At 46.6% G+C, this 26,552-nt stretch overlaps 1 protein-coding gene across 4 annotated transcripts in view; it reads right to left on the bottom strand.

The window, feature by feature from the left end:
- Positions 1-6,246: 6,246 nt before the first annotated feature.
- TMEM106A (transmembrane protein 106A) overlaps positions 6,247-26,552 on the bottom strand; it is a 74,306-nt gene continuing 54,000 nt past the window's right edge. For all 4 annotated transcript variants that reach the window (XM_075347602.1, XM_075347599.1, XM_075347600.1 and 1 more), the window contains 3 exons: positions 16,866-16,909; positions 16,659-16,712; positions 6,247-7,568 (listed from right to left, as the gene is read on the bottom strand). In XM_075347602.1, coding sequence (XP_075203717.1) covers positions 7,469-7,568; positions 16,659-16,712; positions 16,866-16,909 — 198 coding nt within the window. In that variant the 3' untranslated portion in view covers positions 6,247-7,468. The remainder of the gene's footprint in view (positions 7,569-16,658; positions 16,713-16,865; positions 16,910-26,552) is intronic.

Raw genomic sequence — 26,552 nt, 5'->3', positions numbered from 1 at the left:
GGGGGACCTGAATGCAAGCAGCCGCGGCGGCCGGCCACCTGCACCTTGGTTTACCAAAAGACTTGTGTGATTAATTTCCTGTGAGTAACCAAACATCCCCTCGCACATCCGAGCGCACCGGCCCTTGCCATCGCTATCCCCTGCACAAAGACACTGGGTCCCGGGGCAACCATCCCTACCCACGGAGGGGTTAACATCCAGCTGCCACTACATCTCCCCCGGGTGCCCCACAACAGCAGCGGTGGTGGTGTCCCACCTCGCCACACACAGTGGGTGGCGTCACAAACTTAATACGGCCTAGCCTGTACATCTACGTCCCCCCTTTTAATTCGACGTGTCCGCATGACTCCCGGGTCCGGAGGATCCCTTGAGCCACAGACACACAGCGGGTCCGGACCCGAACAGCGGCAGCTGCTGGCACGGGGGCGGCACAGATACACCAGGGGTGGGCATTTAAATTTTCCCAAGGGGCCACATGAGACACTGACTGTAGTGTAGGTCAGAACATAACAGCCAAACTTCACACTGCTCATTGTTATTGTTTTATATTGAATAGGGAGTCTGGGCTTTTCAGAAAAGACTGCAAACACTATGACTGCAGAATGGTGAATCCTCACATCATGTGCTGTGAGGGTCCTCCGGTGCTGGTGGTGAGACTGAGCGGTCTTGTGATCACAGGTATGCAATATGCATACTCCTAGCCACATTCCAACTAGACATGCGTGGCCTCGCAGTAGAGTGACTGCAGAGTTTTGTGCATAACCTGGACAACCCCTTTAAATTTTTTACACTTAATATTGAGCAGAATTAAGTATGTTGTTTAGCTGCTACTGATAATACAGGTTACAACTGGGTTTATTTTAATGTGTATTTTTACCTGTAGCCGCTAAAACCATGGAATTTTCTGCTTTTTAGAATGAATATGCTCCCTGTTATTCATCTCCTGAACCTTGACTAACAGCTCCCCACAGTATAATTCCCCACAATAGGATGTCCCCACACAGAGCCTCATCCCCTTAAACAATATGATGTCCCAAAGTGTACCCCTCATGTCCACATAAAGTCTCTTAAACAGTATGATGTCCCAATAAAGTAGCCCACACAGTAGGAAGTCCTCACAAAGCCCCACACACTGTATGATGTCCCCACACATGTGCTGCCAAAGCCCCAACACAAAATGATGCCCCTACAATGTACTGTTAAAATAAATAAGAGCTTCTCACCTAACCCGGTCCCCCCCATTACTCCTGCCTGTGCCTCTCAGAAGCATAGGCTCAGGGATGGAAGGGGTCTGTTACAGCATTGTTTTCCCCAGTATCTGCATCTTGAGGTTGTGGAATGCCAACAGCCAAGAAATTGCAGGTCAGTCCATAAAAATAGGACACTTTTTGCCCTGTCTGTAAATAAATAAATTTGAAGGCATCTGACTTTTTTTGAAGCTGTAGAGACTTATACAGATTATTTTGACTGTAATTATATGTACAGTCTACACTACAGTAACAGCAGTTCATGTCTACCTATCAAAATTATGGGCAGTAGACCAGCATCCCTTGTAATCATGATTTATTATAGTTTTCCAATGTGTCCCTAATTTTCAATAATTCGTACAGAAAGTAAAAGAATCAAGTTGTCAACTGTGATGAAGGTGAGATACGTGGTGCATTGGAACAGCCAAATGGCCATATGTGGCCCACAGAACGCAGTTTGCCGAGGTCTGCCATAGACAATCTTTGGTAGAATTAGGTGGTTGCAGAATGCTAATGTAGTGCCCCACGGAGCAGGTGGTTAACCTACTCGCTGCCGGGCCATTTCGGGTCAGGTCAGGCGATGTCGGGTGGCCTTGCCTGGTTCAGTTGCCCCACGGCGTATAGTGAATGGTGGAGAAAGCTGGGTAAGTTGGGAAAGTTTGTCGTGACGCCACCTGTGATATGCGACCAGGGAGTAGCTGCAGCATTCCTCTCCGGAGCAGGTGTTATGGCAGCTGGGACGGTGTCGGTGCGGAGCGGGCCCCGTGTGGATCTCAAAAGGGAGAGGTTGGGAACCGTATGAAAAATTTAAAAAAATTGATAAAAGGTGACATTGCATGAATGCTGAGGATTATTTGAAGAAAAAAAAAAAAGTTATTTAACTAATGTATTGATCCAATTCATTACTGCCCGATAACCACTTCACAGTAATCTCTTATTTATCGGGTCCCTAACCAAATGTTACCTCTATAGAGGTTACATTTGGTTAGGGACCCATACACACAAGCAGGTTTTAACCGCAAAATGAATTGATCAATACACTAGCTAAAAATCTTTTTTTTTTTTTTTTTTGTTTTTTCAAATAATCCTCAGCAGTCATGCAATGTCACATTTTTCAATTTTTCATATGGCTAGTTGTGTTTTTCATTTCTTTATGTATTATAGAGCAGTTATGCTTATTCATATTTCTCTGAATTTGATGTGCAGCTTTCACTTTATATAGATTGTGTATTTTTTTTTTTTTTATCTACCACCCTGTTCACATTTACAATGGTGTTCGAGCAGTCTTTTTGATTGTTATACTGGTTACAGTGGTGATTGGAGTCTCGGTCCACAACTAGGTAGTCCATAAGGCACACAGTACCCGGTTAATACTAGAAGTCCCAGAGAGGGGTCATTTAACATTTCTACCTTTGGAACCCAGGGAGCTCGAAATTTCTGGGACTTCTAGTGTTAAATGGACACGATTTCCTGTCGTGACGCCAAATGTAGCGCCCCACGGGGCAGGTGGTTAACCTACTCGTTGCTGGGCCGTTTCGGTTCGGGTCAGGCGATGTCATGGGTGGTCTTGTCCGATTCCGTTGTTCCGAGGCGTACAGTGAATGGTGGGGAAAACTGGGTGTTTGGGAAAGTTTGTCGTGACAGCACCTGTGGTATGCGGCCAGGGTGTAGCCGCCGCTGCAGAATTCCACTCCGGGGCAGGTGCTATGGCAGCCAGGATGGTGTCTCTCCCCACAGGCGGAGCGGGCCCCGGGTGGATGACGAAGGGAGAGGTTGGGAACCGTCAGTGCCAAAGTGCTGGGTGGCAACGGCGATAAGGAAAAGCTGACAGTCTCTGCGGGTTCAAGGTGTAGTTTACTCACAGCTTCCGTCGCTAGTCCAGTAGTACCGGTCACTGCCGTGATGGGCTCTGGTCAATTCCGGATCTAAGAAAGGTCAGAACCAGTGCAGTAGTCTGTGGGCCCTTCCTTGGTGTGCTTTGTAGTGCTGGTCCCTGTGGCTTGAAGCATTTAAGAGTCCCCTTCCGTACTAGGTAGAGTACTGTTCCCTATGCCAGTAGCATGGATCCCCTTGAGTCTGACCGTGATCTAGGCCCCGGAAACCTAGGTGTCACCTGGCTCTGAAAACTTGTGTGGTCAGAGGAGCATGGAACCCCTCCGTCCAGCAGAATCTGATGGTGCAACTTGGAATTACACCACCCTAGGGTGCAGCACCCTGAACTGCGCTGACCCCAGGAGAACTGACACGGTATCTCCACAGTGACCGTTAAACTCCTATGTCCCACAGGAGCTACCGGGAAAGACGTCCACTCATTGTCACTCCTGCTGGAGAACTCCTTAATTTCTGGGTGTTGGACTCCTAACTCCCCCTGGTGGCTGTTCCTCCCCTCACCCAGGTCCTAAGCTATTGGATTGAGGCCCCTGTTGCGAGGGCATCCTGTAAATGCCACACTGTTGGCAACCCCTTTGGTACCCAACCCTAGCCCAGTCCCCAGTGGGGAAGGAGCACCCATGTGTGTATGTGGTTGTGTATGGTGCAACCGGCACAGACCTCCCATGGATCCATGATTAGTACTACACCCCAGCAGGAGTACAGTACGCTGTGGCGACCAGAGCCTCAGGAGCGCCACACTAAGGCTAATATTCCTCGAAACGCTGACAGAAGCTGCAGTTTTGACTACATTTCATGTTAGTAGAGCACTTTTAGCTGTAAATACCTGCTGCTAAGTACTAAAGATGCTTATCATGGAGGAGTTAAATAATTCTGAGACTGCAGTAATCATTAAAACTTGGCATTTTGGCATTTTCACTTGGTGAATTTGGAGAAGCCATTTGCTATATTTGTTATGTTGAGGTGTGTAAAATGTTCTGGATTCATTGGTTTATTGCAATCAGCAGAAAGTTTGTACATTTTTCTAATAAACCTAAATTGCAATGGGATTTGAATAATTTTTATTGCAACTTTAGCTTTAGGTGGAAGACCATTAAGCCAAATCAAGGGTGCCCTGCCAGTGTCAGGGGCCACATGCCGCCTGTAATTGCAACAACTCTATTTACTACTCTGAAGAGGAAAGGATGTTGTGTGTGAAACCCTCTACATCTTAAATTACAAGAGATGTGAAACTCTCAGCTGTTTCTGCAATTCTCTGAAACTACAATATGGAGAGTTGCACTTATGTCTGATCATCTCAATCCCTTTTCTCTAAAGTGCCAAACAGAAGGACTAGGAACCATCACCCTCTAGATAAGAGCAAGTTATCAGAAAAAAGAAATCTCACCTTCGTTACTGCAGAGTTTGGCAGTAGTACATCTAATATGTGGCCTGGGATAAAAATTGCTGCGCATCTCTGTTCTATAGCAAGTACTGTGCTGCCCTCTGGTGGTTAACATCAGTACACACAAGTACTATTCAGTTTCAAATATTATAGAGAAAGGGTGTCAAATTCATTTTCACCAAAGGCCACATAAGTATAATGGTTGGCTTCAAAGTGCCACTTATAAAATTGTAAGGGTTCATGCAGATCTCCATGGAACACGGTACGAGAATGGACTGCAATGCACAAACTGGTCAGGGCTACCCGACAGCTGTCCCTGCTTAGCGGGCCTACCCGACAGCTGTCCCTGCTTAGCGGGGCTACCCGACAGCTGTCCCTGCTTAGCGGGGCTACCCGACAGCTGTCCCTGCTTAGCGGGGCTACCCGACAGCTGTCCCTGCTTAGCGGGGCTACCCGACAGCTGTCCCTGCTTAGCGGGGCTACCCGACAGCTGTCCCTGCTTAGCGGGGCTACCCGACAGCTGTCCCTGCTTAGCGGGGCTACCCGACAGCTGTCCCTGCTTAGCGGGGCTACCCGACAGCTGTCCCTGCTTAGCGGGGCTACCCGACAGCTGTCCCTGCTTAGCGGGGCTACCCGACAGCTGTCCCTGCTTAGCGGGGCTACCCGACAGCTGTCCCTGCTTAGCGGGGCTACCCGACAGCTGTCCCTGCTTAGCGGGGCTACCCGACAGCTGTCCCTGCTTAGCGGGGCTACCCGACAGCTGTCCCTGCTTAGCGGGGCTACCCGACAGCTGTCTCTGCTTATCAGGGCCAAGGGCGCTGTCTCTGCTTAGCAGGGCCAAGGGCGCTGTCCCTGCTTAGCAGGGCCAGGGGCGCTATCGATGCTTAGCAGGGCCAAGGGCGCTGTCCCTGCTGGTTGTATTGACGTAAAATGCATCTAGTACGTAGTAGAGCATAAGGGGCATGTGACATCTTGGATTTTAAGTTTCGGCACACACCTCCACACTGCCCTTTAAAAGAAATTCAAAGGCAGTGGACAGAAAAGGACCGGATATCTGTACAGCGAAAGTGCAGAGACAATCCTTCTGTGTCTTGACCTTGCGGTCCACATAAAATTAAATGGCAGGCTGGATTTGGCCCAAAGGCCTTGAATTTGACACCCCTGTTTTAGAGACATTTTCCCCTCTAAAAGAGATGGCTAATTATTAGGATATCACATCACTTAATCGTGGAGGTCTGACCACTGGGACCTCCCACAGAATCTGTGAATAACTTTACATTTTTTCCAAATTATCAGCTCTCCAGGACTGTACTGTGACAGTCGCTGGCCTATTCACCCATGTTACTTTATCGCAGGATTTTATCCTAGAAATCAGATGTCGATCAATCATGACGGGATATCCTAAAGATGTGCTATTACTTTTTAGGAGAGTGGAAAATTATTTTAAAGTTACTGTAAAGTAAATGACTAAAGGTGGAAAATATAGATAAATAAATACTGAAAACCGAGTACGTTTTCCATCATCTACAGAACCTTCTAAATGTTGGCCTGAGCCCCTCAGGTATCAGAGGAACCAGTTGTGGTTTGTATTTTTGCCCCATGAGGACATATTGCTTTGCGGAGGGTTCGGCTCTGGACACGATTCATGGCTAGCCAACAAAGCCAGAACTTAAACTACTGGTATATTGTAGACTTATGCAAATTTGTCACAAGAACAAGAATCACTTTTAGTAGAAATAAAAAGCAATTTTATTGGAATCAAGTTTAATACAAAGTACATTTAGTAGTAACTGTTTTTACAGATGGAACAAAATCACATTTATAGAAAAGGAAGAATATCACCAAAGTGGATGAGCGATGTACAGTGACCCATCTTCCAAACATTAGCACTGCGACCAACCAATAGCCTAATAAAATGCTGTTGGCACTGTATACATGGCAGGGCTGGAATGAACAGTTGGAGACTACCACTTCCATAGTGTAAGGGAGAGCACACAGACTGCATGTCGATATGCCAGTCCTTGGTATGAGGATAAGAGTTCCTTCATAAACTTGAAAAACCACAAATCATGTGCTGAAATTCAATAAAATCATGTCTATATGCAAATAGCATTCAAAACTAGAAAATTGTAAGGGTATTACAGCGTTGTCCGAGATATCTGTACCTCTGAATTGCAATGTATCCCTATAAAGGACAAATATCACTGGCATCTTCAAGTCCCATTGATTGTGGAATACAACTTTAAAAGCAGTCAGTGGATTGCTCTTTGGGCTTCCAGATATTCCATCACAATGCACATGGCAAAGCATGAACAAGTCGTCATTGAGACAGAGGGAATTAGCCGCTGCCAGATGCCTCAAGTAAAGCTTATCTTACCTGAGAACAGGGGTCAGGCATTTCATTTCAAACTCCTCGATCCTTCTTTCTCAAATGTCAGTGGAGAATTAATAGGCCTCCATACACAAATAATTTGACGACTTTGCCCAATTTGGTCAACTGTCCTCTAATAATGTGCAAGGGCAACTATCTTGAAGAAAGAAACCTAAATAATAATAAAAAAAAATATGCCAAATGCACAGATTGAGGTGCATGGCAGTGATTCAAAGAACCCGCTTCGTGCCCTGCGCAAGGTGCAACATATTGTAGACTTTTTTCTTGAAGGTTTTCCTTCTACATTTTAGATAAAGGTCAGCAGATTAATCGGATGTATAAAAGGCCTCCCATTCTTTGGTGCCATTATTGATGATAACACATGATCTGTGCCTCAGTACCTTCGCTATATAGAAATAAGCAGTATTATGTCAGTGGCAAATAGAAAAATCTTGTCCTTGAAAAGTTTCTACATCATCCACTTTCCTGGAATTCTTCACCTCTAGTATGTCAGAACACGAGTTTATCACAAATCTTGTATATCATTCTATAGAAGCCTGAAACATTTTAAAGAATTTAGTGAGGGACTGAATAGTTGCTGTGACAATCCAGGTACTCATAACCATCAAATGGTATCTGCTCCATATGTCCAAGGTAGGAACAATTCATGGAACCCCTGAGAAGAAGGAGAACAACAATTAGATTTGGTTGTGACAATTTCATTGTATTCCTTACTCATATACAGTTGAAACCAGAAGTTTACATACACTATTTAAAAAGACACATATGTATGTATTTCTCACTATCTGACATGAAGTCAGAATAAACCTTTCCCGCTTTAGATCAATTAGGAACCAAAATTATTTATATTGCCAAATTAGAGGAGAGGAGAGAGAAACATTTTGGATATCCTTCCACAAGCTTCTCACAATAGTTGGTAGGAATTTGGGCCCGTTCTTCCTGACACAACTGATGTAACTGAGCCATGTTTGTAGGTCACCTTAGGGTATGTGCGCACGTGTGCGTATTACATGCAGTTACGCTGCGTTCTGCACCGCAGCGTAACTGCATGCGTCCTGTGTCCCCTGCACAATCTATGGAGATTGTGCAGGAGCCGTGCGCACGTGGCATGTTAGAACGCAGCGATTCGGCTGCTTGCCGAATCGCTGCATTCTAAGAAGTGACATGTCACTTCTTCCGTGTGGTTTGCATGCTGTCTATAGGGAGAGGCAGCATGCAGAGCGCACGAATCTGCCAGCACCATGCGCTTCAGAACGCAGCTTTTCAGCTGCGCTCTAAAGCGCACATTTTGGTGTGGTGCAGAGCGCACACGTGCGCACATAGCCTTACTCACACCTGCCTTTTCAGCTTTGCTCATACATTTTCAATAGGATTGAGATCAGGGTTTTGTGATGGCCACTCCAAAACATTGACTTTGTTATCCTTAAGCCACTTTGTAACCAGTTTGGCCATATGCTTGTGGGGTCATTGCCCATTTGGAAGACCCATTTCCGCCCAAACTTTAAGTTCCTTCAGATGTTGCTTCAGCATTGCCACATAATATTCTTTCCTTATGATGCCATCTATTTTTGTGTAGTGCACTACTCCGTCTTGCAGTAAAACCAGAAAACATTGATACTGCCACCCCAGTGTTGCACAGTTAGGATGGTGCTTTTAGGCTTCAAAGCTTCTCCCTTTTTCCTCCAAACAGAACGAAGATCATTATGGCCAAACAGTTCATTTTAGTTTTGTCAGACCACAGGACAGGTCTCCAAAAATGAAGGTCTTGGATCCTGTGTGCATATGCAAACAATCTGGCTTTTTTATGTTTCTTTTGGAATAATGGCTTCTTCTTGGTAGAGTGGCCTTTCAGCAGATGTTGATAGAGTACTCGTCTCATTTTGGATAATGACACAATCTTACCAGCTTCCGCCAGCATCTTCACAAAGTCTTTTGCTTTTGTTCTTGGGTTGATATGCACATGTCTGACCGAAGCATATTCACTTCTGGTACACAGAACTTGTCTCCTTCCTGAGTGGTATGACGGCTGGACATTCCCATCTTGTTTGTACTTGCATATAATTGTTTGTTTCAGGTATCTGGAAATTGCACCCAAAGGATGAACTAGACTTGCACAAGTCCACAATTCTCTTCCTGAGATCTTGGCTGATTTCTTTTGACATTCACATGATGCTACACAAAGAAGCGTTGTGTTTCAGGTGTGCATTAAAATACATCCACAGCGTGTCTCCAAATACACACCCTTATATACATGCATCTACTGTAAGGCTACAGTGCTGGCCAAAAGTATTGGCACCCCTGCAATTGTCAGATAATACTCAGTTTCATCTTGAAAATGATTGCAATCACAAATTCTTTGGTATTATTATCTTCATTTAATGTGTCTTCAATGAAGAAAAAAAAATTGTCAAAGCCAAATTGGATATAATTCCACACTAAACATAAAAAAGGGGGTGGACAAAAGTATTGGCACTGTTTGAAAAATCATGTGATGTTTCTCTAATTTGTGTAATTAATAGCACCTGTAACTTACCTGTGGCACCTAACTGGTGTTGGCAATAACTAAATCACACTTGCAGCCAGTTGACATGGATTAAAGTTGACTCAACCTCTGTCCTGTGTCCTTGTGTGTACCACATTGAGCATGGAGAAAAGAAAGAAGACCAAAGAACTGTCTGAGGACTTGAGAATCCAAATTGTGAGGAAGCATGAGCAATCTCAAGGCTACAAGTCCATCTCCAAAGGCCTGAACGTTCCTGTGTCTACGGTGCGCAGTGTCATCAAGAAGTTTAAAGCGCATGGCACTGTGGCTAACCTCCCTAGATGTGGAAGGAAAAGAAAAATTGACGAGAGATTTCAGCACAAGGTTGTGTGGATGGTGGATAAAGAACCTCGACTAACATCCAAACAAGTTCAAGCTGCCCTGCAGTCCGATGGTACAATAGTGTCAACCCGTACTATCCGCCGGCGTCTGAATGAAAAGGGACTGTATGGTAGAATACCCAGGAAGACCCCACTTCTTACCCCGAGACATAAAAAAGCCAGGCTGGAGTTTGCCAAAACTTACCTAAGAAAGCCTAAAACGTTTTGGAAGAATGTTCTCTGGTCAGATGAGACAAAAGTAGAACTTTTTGGGAAAAGCCATGAACATAGAGTTTACAGGGAAAAAAAAAAAGGGCATTCAAAGAAAAGAACACGGTCCCTACAGTCAAACATGGCGGCGGTTCCCTGATGTTTTGGGGTTGCTTTGCTGCCTCTGGCACTGGACTGCTTGATCATGTGCATGGCATTATGAAGTCTGAAGACTACCAACAAATTTTGCAGCATAATGTAGGGCCCAGTGTGAGAAAGATGGGTCTCCCTCAGAGATCATGGGTCTTCCAGCAGGACAATGACCCAAAACACACTTCAAAAAGCACTAGAAAATGGTTTGAGAGAAAGCACTGGAGACTACTAAAGTGGCCAGCAATGAGTCCAGACCTGAACCCCATAAAACACCTGTGGAGAGATCTCAAAATGGCAATTTGGAGAAGGCACCCTTCAAATCTCAGGGACCTGGAGCAGTTTGCCAAAGGAGAATGGTCTAAAATTCCAGCAGAGCATTGTAAGAAACTCATTGATTGTTACTGGAAGCGGTTGTTCGCACTTATTTTGGCTAAAGGTTATGCAACCAAGTATTAGGCTAAGGGTGCCAATACTTTTGTCTGGCCCATTTTTGGAGTTTTGTGTGAAATGATCAATGATTTGATTTTTGTTTCATTCTCTCTTGTGTTTTTTCATTGAAGACAAATTAAATGAAGATAATACCAAAAAATGTTTGATTGCAATCATTTTCAAGAAGAAACTGAGTATTATCTGACAGAATTGCAGGGGTGCCAATACTTTTGGCCAGCACTGTAGGTGTTTTGCCGAAATGCATATTTGGCACTGTTCAAGTTTACATTGTTTTATTCGTACACATTTTGGTAAAAGTTTACACACATACTGTTTTGTTTTTATTCATTAAGTATGCAATTCATCTACAATTAAGATCATTCTTGGATAGCAAATTTCTCAGTTTTAGGTGTACAGCTCTTCATCAAGAGAAAAAAAAAAACCAACATGTTGTGGTTCAAACATATTAGACGGAGATAATTAGTCTGTTCTCGGAAACATGGAGAGGTACTGGTGGAGTAGGGTATTATCTCAGAATATCATAGAGAAAGTATTCATCACTCTATTGCTTTTTAAGCAAATACTTGAATGGAATTTGAGATCCCTCCACTGCTACTTATGAAATTTCTCATTTTAGATTTCACAATATGCTTATTTCACAATAAAAACATGCCACGGAATTGAAACCCTTGAGTGTATGATGAAAGTTTGTCTACATGGTTCAAACATAGCAGAAATTAAAATAAAATAATAATAATAATAATAATAATAATAAAATAATTTATATAATTGGATGTGCTTAAATAAAAAAAATAAATAACAATGTTCCTGGGCAGAGATAATCATATATGTGCCCCTGCTATGTACTGTGTAATGGCTGTGTATGACCGTACAGGAACATGGTCTGATCATACCACAGTAGGTGAGGAAACAAAAGAGTATACAGAAAGCACAGCATGGGATTATAGCAGATTCTTTTTGTGAGGTTAAACATTTCAATGCCTGTTTTTGAAAAACATTTTACCTTATAGAAATAATAATTTGCGATCCCTAAGCTGTAACGTCTGTATACTAGTGTCCTCCTCTGTCCAGGAGATGTGGTATGATCAGACCATGTCCCTGTATGGGCAGACACGGCCATTACACAGTACATAGCAGGGACACATACATAGGATCTTCGCACAGGATTTTTTTTCTTTTTCTTTTAAATACATCTAATTGTACAGTATAAGTTATTATTATTCCAAGATCTATTGAATAAATCAACTTTAAATTGAATGTGGTTTGTGGAAAATCTCTTCACGATAAATATGCAAATTGCCTCTTCAGAGAGGAAGAGGACTTGGAACTCTAGTGGCACGTATTGAAAGTAACAATCCTAAGAGTCTATATGGACCCTTTGACATGCCTTGCCATATGACTTAGGAATCTCAATTTACAGGCATCGTGTTTCGGGGTATTACCCCTCGTCAGTGCAAAGTATGAGATCTGCTTTGGCTAGGTGAGAGGCTAAGACTGAGATTTAAGGGTTCAGTTTTCTCCTTGTGGAGAGTAACATGCCAGGTCTGGTGTTCTGATTTGGCTTATATCCTAAGTCATACGGCAAGGCTCCTTAAAGGGTCGATATTTACTTTTAGAATTGCCACTTCTAATAGGTGGCAGTAGAGTTTAAAGGTAGTGTCACACATAGCGACGACGACAACGTCATCGCTGCTAAGGCTGGAAACACATCTATGCGAGTAAAATCGGTCCGACTGGGCGGAAAAAAAAACTCGGCTGATTTTAGTTCACGTTAGGTGCGATGCTTTTTCTGAATAAATTAATGATTTTACTAGCGTGTGTAATGCGTGTCTAATGCGTGTGTAATGCGTATTTTTTACTATGTCATCTGCCATTCAGCTCTGCTACATGGCCGCTGACAGCAGACACAGACAGCCATGTAGCAGAGCTGAATGGCAGATGACAGCAGACACAGACAGAGCAGCACGATCAGAATGAACTTGGGTGAACTTCACCCGACTTCATTGTCATGCCGCGGCTCTGTCTGTGCCGCGTCCTGATTAGCGGTCACCTGTGAAGGGCTCACCAGTGACCGCTAATTACCTGAGTGACTGAAGTTAGCAGCCCTCTCTCATATACTCACCGATCCCCGGCGCGGCGCTGCACGGCGTTCACACTGCTCCGGCGGCTTTTACTATTTTGAAAAAGCCGGCCGCTCATTAAACAATCTCGTATTCCCTGCTTTCCCCGCCCACCGGTGCCTATGATTGGTTGGAGTGAGACACGCCCCCACGCTGAGTGACAGGTGTCTCACTGCACCCAATCACAGCAGCCGGTGGGCGTGTCTATACTGTGCAGTGAAATAAATAAATAATTAATAAAACAGCGTGCGGTCCCCCCCAATTTTAATACCAGCCAGATAAAGCCATACGGCTGAAGGCTGGTATTCTCAGCAATATCAGTCAGCAGCCGTCCAGAATTGCCGCATACATTAGATGCGACAGTTCTGGGACTGTACCCGGCTCTTCCCGATTTGCCCTGGTGCGTTGGCAAATCGGGGTAATAAGGAGTTAATGGCAGCCCATAGCTGCCACTAAATCCTAGATTAATCATGTCAGGCGTCTCCCCGAGATACCTTCCATGATTAATCTGTAAGTTACAGTAAATAAACACACACACCTGAAAAAATCCTTTATTAGAAATAAAAAACACAAACATATCCTCGTTCACCACTTTAGTAAGCCCGAAAAAGCCCTCCATGTCAGTTTTAATCCAGGATGGTCCAGCGTCGCTTCCAGCTCTGCTGCATGGAGGTGACCAGAGCTGCAGAAGACACCGCTGCTCCTGTCAGCTCCACGCAGCTAATGAAGGGAATAGCGCAATCAGCTGAGCTGTCACTGAGGTTACTCGCGGCCAACGCTGAATACAGCTGATTGCGCTATTCCCTTCATTAGCTGCATGGAGCTGACAGGAGCGGCGGTGTCTTCTGCAGCTCCGGTCACCTTCATGCAGCAGAGCTGGAAGCGACGCTGGAGGTCCGTGGATTACGCCGGACATGGAGGGTTTTTTGGGGCTTATTAAAGTGGTGAACCAGGGAATTTGTTATTGTTTTTTATTTCTAATAAAGGATTTTTTCAGGTATGTGTGTTTATTTACTGTAACTTACAGATTAATCATGGAAGGTATCTCGGGGAGACGCCTGACATGATTAATCTAGGATTTAGTGGCAGCTATGGGCTGCCATTAACGCCTTATTACCCCGATTGCCAACGCACCAGGGCAAATCGGGAAGAGCCGGGTACAGTCCCAGAACTGTCGCATCTAATGTATGCGGCAATTCTGGGCGGCTGCTGACTGATATTGTTAGGCTGGGGGGCTCCCCATAACGTGGAGCTCCCCATCCTGAGAATACCAGCCTTCAGCCGTATGGCTTTATCTGGCTGGTATTAAAATTGGGGGGGGACCGCATGCCGGTTTTTTTAATTATTTCCCTGCACAGTATAGACCCGCCCACCGGCTGCTGTGATTTTTTTGCAGTGAGACAGCTGTCACTCAGCGTGGGGGCGTGTCTCACTGCAACCAATCATAGACGCCGATGGGCAGGGAAAGCAGGGAATACGAGATTGTTTATTGAGCGGCCGGCTTTTACAAAATAGTAAAAGCCGCCGGAGCAGTGTGAACGCCGTGCAGCGCCGCGGATCGGGGAACGGTGAGTATGAGAAAGGAGGGGAAAATGACCGACAGACTGTGAGAGAGGGACACAGATAGTGACGGACCGACAGAGAGAGAATAGAGACCGAGAGGGAGAGACCGACTGACAGAGAATAGTGATTGACAGACATTGTGAGACATCACTCGTTTCCAGTGTTTTAGGAAACATGCGAGAAATGTATTTAGAAAATTGGATGTCACTAGGATGGTGTGAGTGCCGTCTCGTGACATCCGATTATTTACACGCTCCCATAGACTTGCATTGGAGAGACTCGCAGTAGAAACTCGCAAAAAAGCAGCATGCTGAGTTTTCTCGGTCCGATTTGGACTGAAAAAAAAAAAAAAAAAAAAAAAAAAAAAAAAAATCGCAAATGCGAGCTGAATCATTGACTAACAAGTGTCCGATTCCAATGCGAGTTTTTCTCACATTGCTTTACTGCGAGAAACTCGCATGTGAGAAGCAGCCCTAAGTCACCATTTTCTGTGACGTAGCAGCGACGTCCCGTCGCTGTGTGTGACATCCAGCAACGACCTGGCCCCTGCTGTGAGGTCGCCGGTCGTTGCTGAATGTCCTGCTTCATTTTTTGGACGTTGCTCTCCCGCTGTGAAGCACACATCGCCGTGTGTGACAGCGAGAGAGCGACGAACTGAAGCGAGCAGGGAGCAGGCGTCTGACAGCCTGCGGTAAGCTGTAACCACCCACGGTAAACATCGGGTAAACCAAGAATCCCTTTCCTTGGTTACCTCATATTTACCTTAGTTACTAGCGTCCGCCACTCTCACGCTGCCAGTGCCGGCTCCCTGCTCCTTGCATACGTAGCTGGACTACACATCGGGCAATTAACCCGATGTGTACTCTGGTAGGAGTGCAGGGAACAGGGAGCCGGCACTGGCAGCTGAGAGCGGCGGATGCTAGTAACTGAGGTAAATATCGGGTAACCAAGAGAAGTGCTTTCCTTGGTTACCCGATATTTACCTTAGTTACGCTTCCACGCGTCGCTGCTGGCTGGGGGCTGGTCACTGGTGAGATCTGCCTGTTTGACAGCTCACCAGCGACCATGTAACGACGCAGCAGCGATCCTGATAAGGTCAGATCGCTGGTCGTGATCGCTGCTGCGTCGCTATGTGTGACACCACCTTAAGTCCTCGTCCTCTCTGAATATGCATGCTTCTCTGGGAAATTGAATATGCAAATTGCAAGATATGTTAGTCTTCTCATACTGGTAACCAGACTTTGTGTGTCACTATCCACAATGAGAAAACTTACCCTTCAGATAACAACAACATTTAGGAAGTTCCAGGAAACTTTGAAGATATCTGGTGAAAAAAAATTGCAGTGCATACTCACATGTGGCTACCTAAACTTACATTAAAGGGAATGTGTCACCAGGTTTTTGCTCCCCTAAGAGCAGCATAATGTAGAGACAGAGCCTGATTCCAGCGATGTGTTATTTACTTTGATGTTATCAAAATGACAGCAAACAGCTATGTTTGTTTGTTTTCTCTGTTGCAGATATAGCAGTTATACAGAGCTCACGAATATGCTGGACTACCTGGCAGCAGGACAAGTAGTCCTGTAGTGATAAAATCACTGATTAATCAGCAATAAATTATCAAAAGTACTCTAAGCAGCCCAGTAAGTGACATCGGTGGAATCAGGATCTCTGTTCCTTAGTTATGCTGCTCTCAGATTAGGTGGCAAAAACCTAGTGAAAAATTCCCTTTAAGACCATCACTCCCAGCTTCTGAAATGTCCAGACATTATTACTAGAGATAATCTGCATCAGGGTAGGTGCATGGAAGAGAGTAAATTACTACTACATAAGAGCAAAACTGACCACTTTTGACCCAATAACAAGTCTTTTTTTTTTTACTTTTGTTAATTATTTCTAAGGACCAAGTTACAGGGAAATCACTTGTGGGGGAGCACGGTTCCCTGTACGCAGAGTATTCTGACAACGGGCTCGGTTGTCAGCTCACTACTGGTGCTATGAGCTAGAAGGGAGAACGCAGTCATCGTGCTCATTGTGCTGGGACTATCCTGGTCCCTGAAACAAGGGTCACTGATGATGATTTGTTTCAGGGAGGGGTAGAGGCAATAGACTCTGCCCCCTGATGATGCTGGGATTCTCAAACAAAGCGTCATCAAAAAAATAAATAGAGGAAAAAAAAAAATAGAATAGCAGATAGTGTAGTTAGGAATTTTTTAATTCAAGTATATTAGAAAACAGTTTAAATAATAGGGATTTAGGAGAAAGTTACTCTGGACTTCGGATCACCGCTTTAACAGGGAAAAAACAGTCACCAGGTTCACACTGGATACAGTCGCAGCTAAGCAGACATTTTCCCCCATTAGTTGTGATTTGCACTGTATACTTACTGCACATGTAGCAGAATGTTGTGGACGTGTATTCGTTCCCAAGTGCAAACATCACTGAAATTAAAAAACAGCAAAAGAAAAAGAAAAATTAGAACAAAAAGTCTAAGTGGACATGGATGGAGGTGGAAAGGTGATCGGTTAAAAGAAAAAAATCTTTCAGTTTATTGAAGTGTTAGCAGCAGCAGTTTGTCCCATCTCCTGACTTACTATGTGCTGACATCCTGGACTTGACTTTCCACAGTATAAAAGATCTGCCGGACAAAATAAACGGAAATTAACATAAAGACCACTTAAGGCTATGTGCGCACTAGAAAAGTGATTTTTTTTTTTTTCAAGAAAATTTCTTGAGAAACTTCTGGGAGTTGACGATTACCGCACTTGCGGTAAAAGAAAAAAAACGCACCAAAACCGCGGGAAAGAAGGGAATTTTGTTTACTTACCGTAAATTCCTTTTCTTCTAGCTCCAATTGGGAGACCCAGACAATTGGGTGTATAGCTACTGCCTCCGGAGGCCACACAAAGTATTACACTCAAAAGTGTAAGGCCCCTCCCCTTCTGGCTATACACCCTCCCGTGGGATCACGGGCTCCTCAGTTTTAGTGCAAAAGCAAGAAGGAGGAAAGCCAATAACAGTTTTAAAGACAAATTCAATCCGAAGAACATCGGAGAACTGAAACCGTTCAACATGAACAACATGTGTACCCGAAAAAAAACAAAAATCCCTAAGAAAACAGGGCGGGTGCTGGGTCTCCCAATTGGAGCTAGAAGAAAAGGAATTTACGGTAAGTAAACAAAATTCCCTTCTTTGTCGCTCCATTGGGAGACCCAGACAATTGGGACGTCCAAAAGCAGTCCCTGGGTGGGTAAAAGAATACCTCGTGATAGGGCCGTCAAACAGCCCCGTCCTACAGGTGGGCAATCGCCGCCTGAAGGACTTGTCTACCTAGGCTGGCGTCCGCCGAAGCGTAGGTATGCACCTGATAATGCTTGGTAAAGGTGTGCAGACTCGACCAGGTAGCCGCCTGGCACACCTGCTGAGCCGTAGCCTGGTGCCGTAATGCCCAGGACGCACCCACGGCTCTGGTAGAATGGGCCTTCAGCCCTGAAGGAACTGGAAGCCCCGCAGAACGGTAGGTTTCAAGAATTGGTTCCTTGATCCACCGAGCTAGAGTGGATTTGGAAGCTTGCGTCCCTTTACGCTGACCAGCGACAAGGACAAAGAGTGCATCCGAGCAGCGAAAGGGCGCCGTGCGGGAAATGTAGATCCTGAGTGCTCTGACCAGATCCAACAAATGCAAACCTTTCTCAAATTGATGAACTGGATGAGGACACAAGGAAGGTAATGTGACATCCTGATTGAGATGAAAGGGGGATACCACCTTAGGGAGAAACTCAGGCATCGGACGTAGAACCACCTTGTCCTGGTGAAACACCAGGAAGGGAGATTTACATGAGAGCGCAGCTAGCTCGGACACTCTCCGAAGAGACGTGATCGCTACTAGAAAGGCCACTTTCTGTGAAAGACGGGAAAGTGAAACGTCCTTCATAGGCTCGAAAGGCGGCTTCTGGAGAGCAATTAGAACCTTGTTCAGATCCCAGGGCTCTAACGGCCGCTTGTAAGGAGGGACGATATGACAAACTCCTTGCAGGAACGTGCGTACCTGAGCAAGTCGTGCTAGGCGTTTCTGAAAAATACAGATAGCGCTGAGACTTGTCCTTTAAGGGAGCTGAGCGACAAACCTTTTTCCAATCCGGATTGCAGAAAGGAAAGAAAAGTAGGCAATGCAAAAGGCCAGGGAGAAACTCCCTGAGCAGCGCACCAAGATAAGAATATCTTCCACGTCCTGTGGTAGATCTTGGCGGAGGATGGTTTTCTAGCCTGTCTCATGGTGGTAATAACCCCTCGAGATAATCCTGAAGATGCTAGGATCCAGGACTCAATGGCCACACAGTCAGGTTCAGGGCCGCAGAATTCAGGTGGAAAAACGGCCCTTGAGATAGCAAGTCTGGTCGTTCTGGTAGTGCCCATGGTTGGCCTACCGTGAGGTGCCACAGATCTGGGTACCACGATCTCCTCGGCCAGTCTGGAGCGATGAGGATGGCGCGACGGCAGTCGGCCCTGATCTTGCGCAGCACTCTGGGCAACAATGCCAGAGGCGGGAACACGTAAGGTAGCCAGAATTGCGACCAATCTTGAACTAAGGCGTCTGCCGCCAAAGCTCGGTGATCGTGAGACCGTGCCATGAAAGCCGGGACCTTGTTGTTGTGCCGTGACGCCATCAGGTCGACGTCCGGCATCCCCCAGCGGCGACAGATCTCCTGAAACACGTCCGGGTGAAGGGACCATTCCCCTGCGTCCATACCCTGGCGACTGAGGAAGTCTGCTTCCCAGTTTTCCACGCCTGGGATGTGAACTGCGGATATGGTGGAAGCCGTGTCTTCCACCCACGTCAGAATCCGTCGGACTTCCTGGAAGGCTTGCCGACTGCGTGTTCCACCTTGGTGGTTGATGTATGCTACCGCTGTGGAGTTGTCCGACTGAATTCGGATCTGCTTGCCTTCCAGCCACTGCTGGAAGGCTTGTAGGGCAAGATACACTGCTCTGATTTCTAGAACATTGATCTGAAGGGTGGACTCTTCCTGAGTCCACGTCCCTTGAGCCCTGTGGTGGCGAAACACTGCTCCCCACCCTGAGAGACTCGCGTCTGTCGTGACTACCTCCCAGGATGGGGGTAGAAAGGACTTTCCCTTTCGACAAAGCGGTGGGAAGAAGCCACCACCGAAGAGAATCCTTGGCCGCCTGAGAAAGGGAGACGTTCCTGTCGAGGGACGTCGACTTCCCGTCCCATTGGCGGAGAATGTCCCATTGTAGTGGACGGAGATGAAACTGCGCGAAAGGGACTGCCTCCATTGCTGCTACCATCTTCCCCAAGAAGTGCATGAGGCGTCTCAAGGGGTGCGACTGGCCCTGAAGGAGAGATTGCACCCCTGTCTGTAGTGAACGCTGTTTGTCCAGCGGAAGCTTCACTATCGCTGAGAGAGTATGAAACTCCATGCCAAGATATGTTAGCGATTGGGTCGGAGTTAGATTTGACTTTGAAAAGTTGATAATCCACCCGAAACTCTGGAGAGTCTCCAGCGCAACGTTCAGGCTGTGTTGGCATGCCTCTTGAGAGGGTGCCTTGACCAGTAGATCGTCCAAATACGGGATCACAGAGTGACCTTGAGAGTGCAGGACTGCTACTACTGCTGCCATGACCTTGGTGAAGACACGTGGGGCTGTCGACAGCCCGAAAGGCAGAGCTACGAACTGAAGGTGTTCGTCTCCTATAACAAAGCGTAGGAAACGCTGGTGCTCTGGAGCAATCGGCACGTGGAGATAAGCATCCTTGCTATTGATGCTAGAAAATCTCCTTGAGACATTGAGGCGATGACGGAGCGAAGGGATTCCATTCGGAACCGCCTGGTTTTTACGTGCTTGTTGAGCAGTTTTAGATCCAGAACGGGAGGGAATGACCCGTCCTTTTTTGGCACCACAAACAAGTTGGAGTAAAAACCGTGACCTTGTTCCTGAAGAGGAACGGGGGTCACCACTCTTTCCGCTTTTAGAGTGGACACCGCTAGCCGCAGAGCATCGGCTCGGTCGGGAGATGGAGAAGTTCTGAAGAAGCGAGTTGGAGGACGAGAGCTGAACTCTATCCTGTACCCGTGAGACAGAATGTCTCTCACCCAACGGTCTGTGACCTGTGGCAGCCAAATGTCGCCAAAGCGGGAGAGCCTGCCACCGACCGAGGATTCGGAGAGAGGAGGCCGAAAGTCATGAGGAAGCCGCCTTGGTAGCGGGTCTTCCGGCTGTCTTTTTTGGGCGTGACTGAGTCCGCCAAGAATCTGCGCTCCTCTGATCCTTTTGAGTCCTTTTGGACGAGGAGAATTGGGACCTGCCTGAGCCTCGAAAGGACCGAAACCCCGACTGTCCTCTCCTCTGTTGGGGTTTGTTTTGTCTGGGCTGAGGTAAGGAAGAATCTTTACCCTTGGAGTGCTTAATGATTTCATCTAAGCGCTCTCCAAACAGTCGGTCACGAGAAAATGGCAAACTGGTTAAACACTTCTTGGAAGCAGAATCTGCCTTCCATTCTCTTAACCACAAGGCTCTGCGTAAAACTACGGAGTTGGCGGACGCCACTGCCGTACGGCTCGTAGAGTCTAGGACAGCATTAATCGCGTAAGACGCAAATGCGGACATTTGAGATGTCAATGGTGCCACCTGCGGAGCAGATGTACGTGTGACCGTGTCAATCTGTGCAAGACCAGCTGAAATAGCTTGGAGTGCCCATACGGCTGCGAATGCTGGAGCAAACGACGCGCCAATAGCCTCATAGATGGATTTCAACCAGAGCTCCATCTGCCTGTCAGTGGCATCTTTAAGTGCCGCCCCATCTTCCACTGCAACTAAGGATCTAGCTGCAAGCCTGGAGATTGGAGGATCCACCTTGGGACACTGGGTCCAGCCCTTGACCACGTCCGGGGGAAAAGGATAACGTGTATCCTTAAGCCGTTTGGAAAAACGCTTATCCGGATAAGCGTGGTGTTTCTGGATTGCCTCTCTAAAGTCAGAGTGGTCCAGAAAAACACTTAATTTACGTTTGGGATACCTGAAATGGAATTTCTCCTGCTGTGAAGCTGTCTCCTCCACAGGAAGAGCAGGTGGAGAAATGTCCAGCATTTTATTGATGGACGCTATAAGATCATTCACTATGGCGTCACCATCAGGAGTATCCAGATTGAGAGCGGTCTCAGGATCAGAATCCTGATCAGCTACCTCCGCCTCATCATACAGAGAGTCGTCCTGCTGGGACCCTGACCAGTGTGATGAAGTCGAGGGCCTCTCATAGCGAGCTCGCTTAGGCTGTCTGGGACTGTCGTCCGTGTCAGAGCCATCACCCTGGGATGCAAGAGGCGCCCCCGGATCCCGGAGCTGTTCCAACTGAGGGGGACCAGGGAGCAATGAGTTAACAGTGTCCATGGTCTGAGTTACTGGTCTGGACTGCAATGTTTCAAGAATTTTAGTCATAGTCACAGACAATCTGTCGGCAAAGACTGCAAACTCCGTCCCTGTCACCTGGACAGTATTCACAGGAGGTTCTGCCTGGGTCACCTCCAGCAGAGGCCCCGGCCGAGCAAGTGCCACAGGGGCCGAGCACTGCACACAGTGGGGGTCAGTGGAACCTGCCGGTAGAACAGCCCCACATGCGGTACAAGCAGCATAAAAAGCCTGTGCCTTGGCACCTTTGCTTTTTGCGGTCGACATGCTGTTGTGTCCTTTGAGTAATCTAGGAGGGTATATAGCAGAGAATCACTAGTGATCGTACAGTGCAATGTATAGCTGCAAGCACAAAATACAAATATACACTTCGGCACCAGTGGGGGTCAGCCCTTGAGGGCAGCTTACCGCCCGCTGAAAAGCGGGTGTGTGGGCACCAGAATCCCGTGTCTGGGTCTCCCAGTCTCCTCTCTCCAGCTCGGACTGCACACAGGAATGGCTGCCGGCGTCCTGTGAAGAGGGGTGGACCGTGGGCGTGCCTCAAACAAAAGTGCGGGAAACTGGCGTCCCACTGTGCCCAGTGTGAGGGCTGGAGTATGTAAAGCAGACTCCAGCCCTCTGTGCTGACATTCTGCACAGCGTCCCGCCCTTCCCCTGACTGGCAGGCCTGGGGGCGGGAACGAAGCGAAACTAGGCCGCAAAAGCCGGGGACTCGAGTAATAAGCGCGGCCGTCATATATGCACGGCCAGCGCGGAAGTCCCCGGCGCACCACAAATCCCAGCCGCGCCGCAGCGCTAAAAACTGACCACCGTGGCCACGCAGCAGTTTCAAACACATGTCCCCTCTCAGCAGAGCTGTAGATAGGAATGGCACCAGCGCGCAGCGCTGTTGTCCCCGGCGCACTAACACACCCAGCAATGCTGCGGTGTGCGCGCGATATGCACGGGGACACAGAGTACCTTGATGTAGCAGGGCCTGTCCCTGACGATACTCAGCTCCATGTCCAGCAGATTCCCAGGGGCTGTGGATGGAGCACGGTCTCAGTGCCTGGAGACCGGTAAAATCCCACTTCACCCAGAGCCCGCAGGGGGATGGGGAAGGATGCAGCATGTGGGCTCCAGCCTCTGTACCCGCAATGGGTACCTCAACCTTAACAAACACCGCCGACAAATAGTGGGGTGAGAAGGGAGCATGCTGGGGGCCCTAGTATGGGCCCTCTTTTCTTCCATCCGACATAGTCAGCAGCTGCTGCTGACTAAACAGTGGAGCTATGCATGTATGTGTGCCTCCTTCGCACAAAGCATGAAAACTGAGGAGCCCGTGATCCCACGGGAGGGTGTATAGCCAGAAGGGGAGGGGCCTTACACTTTTGAGTGTAATACTTTGTGTGGCCTCCGGAGGCAGTAGCTATACACCCAATTGTCTGGGTCTCCCAATGGAGCGACAAAGAAAATGCATGCATTTTTGCCGCGTTTTTCCGCAGGTTGGTCCCTGCGTTTTTTTATGCTGTAACTGCAATAAATAATATAGATAATAGATAGACAGATAATGGATAGAGGGAAAGATTGATAGATGAATAGATAGAGAGATCGATATAGATGAGAAATCTATATAATGTTCCACCTCCCTGCATATTCTAAGCTGGCACCCTTTAGTGACTTTCATGTGGCACTAAAGGGTGCTTAGCCTTGTATTTAGCCAAAAAATAAATAAAAAAAAAAAAAAAAAAAATGACATGAGGTCCCCTATATCTTTTGTAGCCAGCTAGGGTAAAGCAGACGGCTGCAGCCTGCAGATCACAGCTGGCACCTTTACCTTGGCTGGTAATCCAAAACAGAGGGCACACCACGCTGTTGTTATTTTACAAAAAATAATTTAAAAACAAAACGTGGTGTCCCCCCCAAATTGGATCACCAGCCTAGGTAAAGCGGACAGCTGTGGTCTGGTATTCTCAGACTAGGGAGGTCCACCGTTATTGGACACTCCCCAGCTTACAAATAGCATACCATAGTCATTGTCCCAGTCAATGAAGAACAGAATGTTCCCCATTGGCTGGGAGAGTAGTGCAGTGACCTGAGCCAACATCAATAGGTCAGCCCAGGTCACTGCAGGGGATGACGAGAGCTGCTGTCAGGAGGTTAGATGAGATTACCTGCAGTGACGATCTCCTGCTCTCCTGACGTCAGCGATGTCACTGACTTCTATGCCCGCCGCGTTCTCAGCAGTATCGCGAGAGCCCGTGAAGTTACCGCTAGTAACAGTCTCGGGCCGCCCGCGAGACGGGCATAGAAGGCAGTGACAGCGGTGACGTCAGGAGAGCAGATAGTCACAGCAGGTAATGATCTCATCTAACCTCCTGACAGCAGCGCTAGGTCTTCCCCTCGGCTGCCAGCACTGCAATGTGAAGCTGCTTATACCGCAGTGCGGGCAGCCGCGGGGCTGTAGCGGGACACAGACTGCACGGGCAACCGACGGAGGTCACACGGAAGTGCTTCCGTGCGGCGTCCAGGGAGTGTGATGTGTGTGTATTACTCTGCTCAGCTTCCCCTTCCTGTCATAATGACATCCCTTCCCTGCAAAACGCAATCAGTGATGAACATTACCGCAGGTAAATCGCAGCTATACCGGGGGTATACCGCACATCATTTGCTGCCTGCGGTATACCCGCGGTATTTCGCGATTACATTACAGTGAATGGAGTGAAATACCGCAGGTACCTGCGGAAAAGAAGTGACATGCACATTTTCTCAAGAAATTCTGCAGAAAGAATTTTCTTGAAAAAATAAAAAAAAAAAACGCAGTGCGCGCACAGCTAGTTTTTTTCCCATAGGTTTTGCTGGGAAATATCTGCAGAAAGATTACAAAACATTTCTCAAGAAATTTCTGCAGCAAAACTGCGGGTAAAACCGCAGCTAAAAATGCAGTGTGCGCACAGGGCCTTACAGTATGCAACTCGTATCAAGAACTTTTGTCTAATCGTTTACTGGAAGACTGAAGACTGACTATACAATGAACACCCTTCACTCTTGTTTGTGGATCTCTTTCCACTTTAGTATTATCCTTCTTCTAAGAGGCATATTTTTTTTTTTCTGTCGATATAGCAGTTAGTATCACAGCTTTTTTTTTTTTGCTGGACAAGTTGTACTTTTAAAAAGAGACTATGCGTTTTATCATGTGATGTACTGTAAAGCTGGAAGTTCTGCAAAATAGTAGAAAAAAAAAATTCGGATCACATGTGATACGAAACGTTTGTTTTTGCAAGGTAGTGAAAAAAAAAAAAAAAAAAAAATTAAATTTAACTTTTGTGCCATTTTCCAAAACTTAGAACGTTTTCAATTTTCAGATGAAGAAACTACGACTTTTTTTGTTGGTTGAACTGACCTTTTCTTTTTAAATTATACCATTTTGGGGTACATACGATGTTTTTATCACCTCTAACCCCTGATGCTGCACCCGAATGAACCCCAGGAGTTCTGAGGTTTTAATTTTTTTCTCCCACTACACGATTAGCCAATCGAGTAATTCATATTATAGTTGAATAGATTGAATTTTACAAATGTGGAGACACCATATTTCTTATTTCAAACCTGGGGTGGGGGGAAAGAGTTCCAACTTTTAAACCTTTCAAAATATTTAAAGGAGTTGTCCGACAAACTCAAAAAAAAAAAAATTATTAAGTTAATCTGTGCTGTATTGTCATATAACACATCCCTACATTATTGTTTTGTTCTCTAACTTTTGTTTCTCTTGATTTTTCACTTTATTCTCTGCAGCTCTTTGTTTACATTCAGCACAACCTAACATGACATGTTTGACTGCCAAACCCACAGTCACAGCTGGCACCGCCCCCAGTGTCCAGCCACACCCTCTGCCTGCCCTCTGCACACACATTCCCTGTCAGTATACTGCCCCAGCACCTGATAGGTAAATGAGTACTATGTAATGAAAATTATATATAGCCCCTAATGCGAGTCTATAAAGACAGACACACACACACACACACACACACACACACACACACACACACACAAAGATCATGACCACATATGGACACCAGCCACATGCTGTATCTCATAAGAGTACAGGAATTACAGGAACGGGGGTCTAAAGCAGACTTCCAGCTGTCACGGCAAACCATCTGCAGATGAGATGGGCACTACCGTGTTTTTCCAAAAATAGCCCTCCCCCAAAAATAAGCCCTAGCAAGGATTTTCAGCATTTTCGGAGAAAGGCTTAAATATAAGCCCTCCCCCGAAAATAAGCCATAGTCGCGTAACAATAATGAAGTGTCCGTGCAGCTAAAAAAAGGTTACAAATACTGCTGGACACTTCATTATACACAGCGGCACCCGGTAATTACACTCACCCGACACTGAGCGGCAGGAGCTGCAGTGATCACACACCCGCACTCATCAGCTCTCACACACACCAGATCTCAAACAGTGTCACCTCATCCAGCGACACCGATCTCTTCTCGCCGACAGAATCTGGAGAGGCAGTGCAGTGGAGCGCAATGAACAGGACCTGCGGCCGGACACGTGACTTGCTCTCATTCCCTGTGGATGTGATGGTGATGTGAGTGTGTGCCTGCGATCGGCTGTGTGTATCTGCGATCTGCTGTGTGTGATCTGCTGTGAATATCAGCGATCTGCTGTGTGTGTGATCTGCTGTGTATATCTGCGATCTGCTGTGTGTGTGATCTGTGATCTGCTGTGTGTGTGATCTGCTGTGTATATCTACGATCTGCTGTGTATATCTGCGATCTGCTGTGTGTGATCTGCTGTGTATATCTGCGATCTGCTGTGTGTGTGATCTGTGTGTGTGATCTGCTGTGTGTGTGATCTGCTGTGTG

Source organism: Anomaloglossus baeobatrachus, chromosome 5 (assembly GCF_048569485.1).
Source record: "Anomaloglossus baeobatrachus isolate aAnoBae1 chromosome 5, aAnoBae1.hap1, whole genome shotgun sequence".
Lineage (NCBI taxonomy): Eukaryota > Metazoa > Chordata > Amphibia > Anura > Aromobatidae > Anomaloglossus > Anomaloglossus baeobatrachus.
This window is presented reverse-complemented; position numbering and strand designations above follow the sequence as displayed.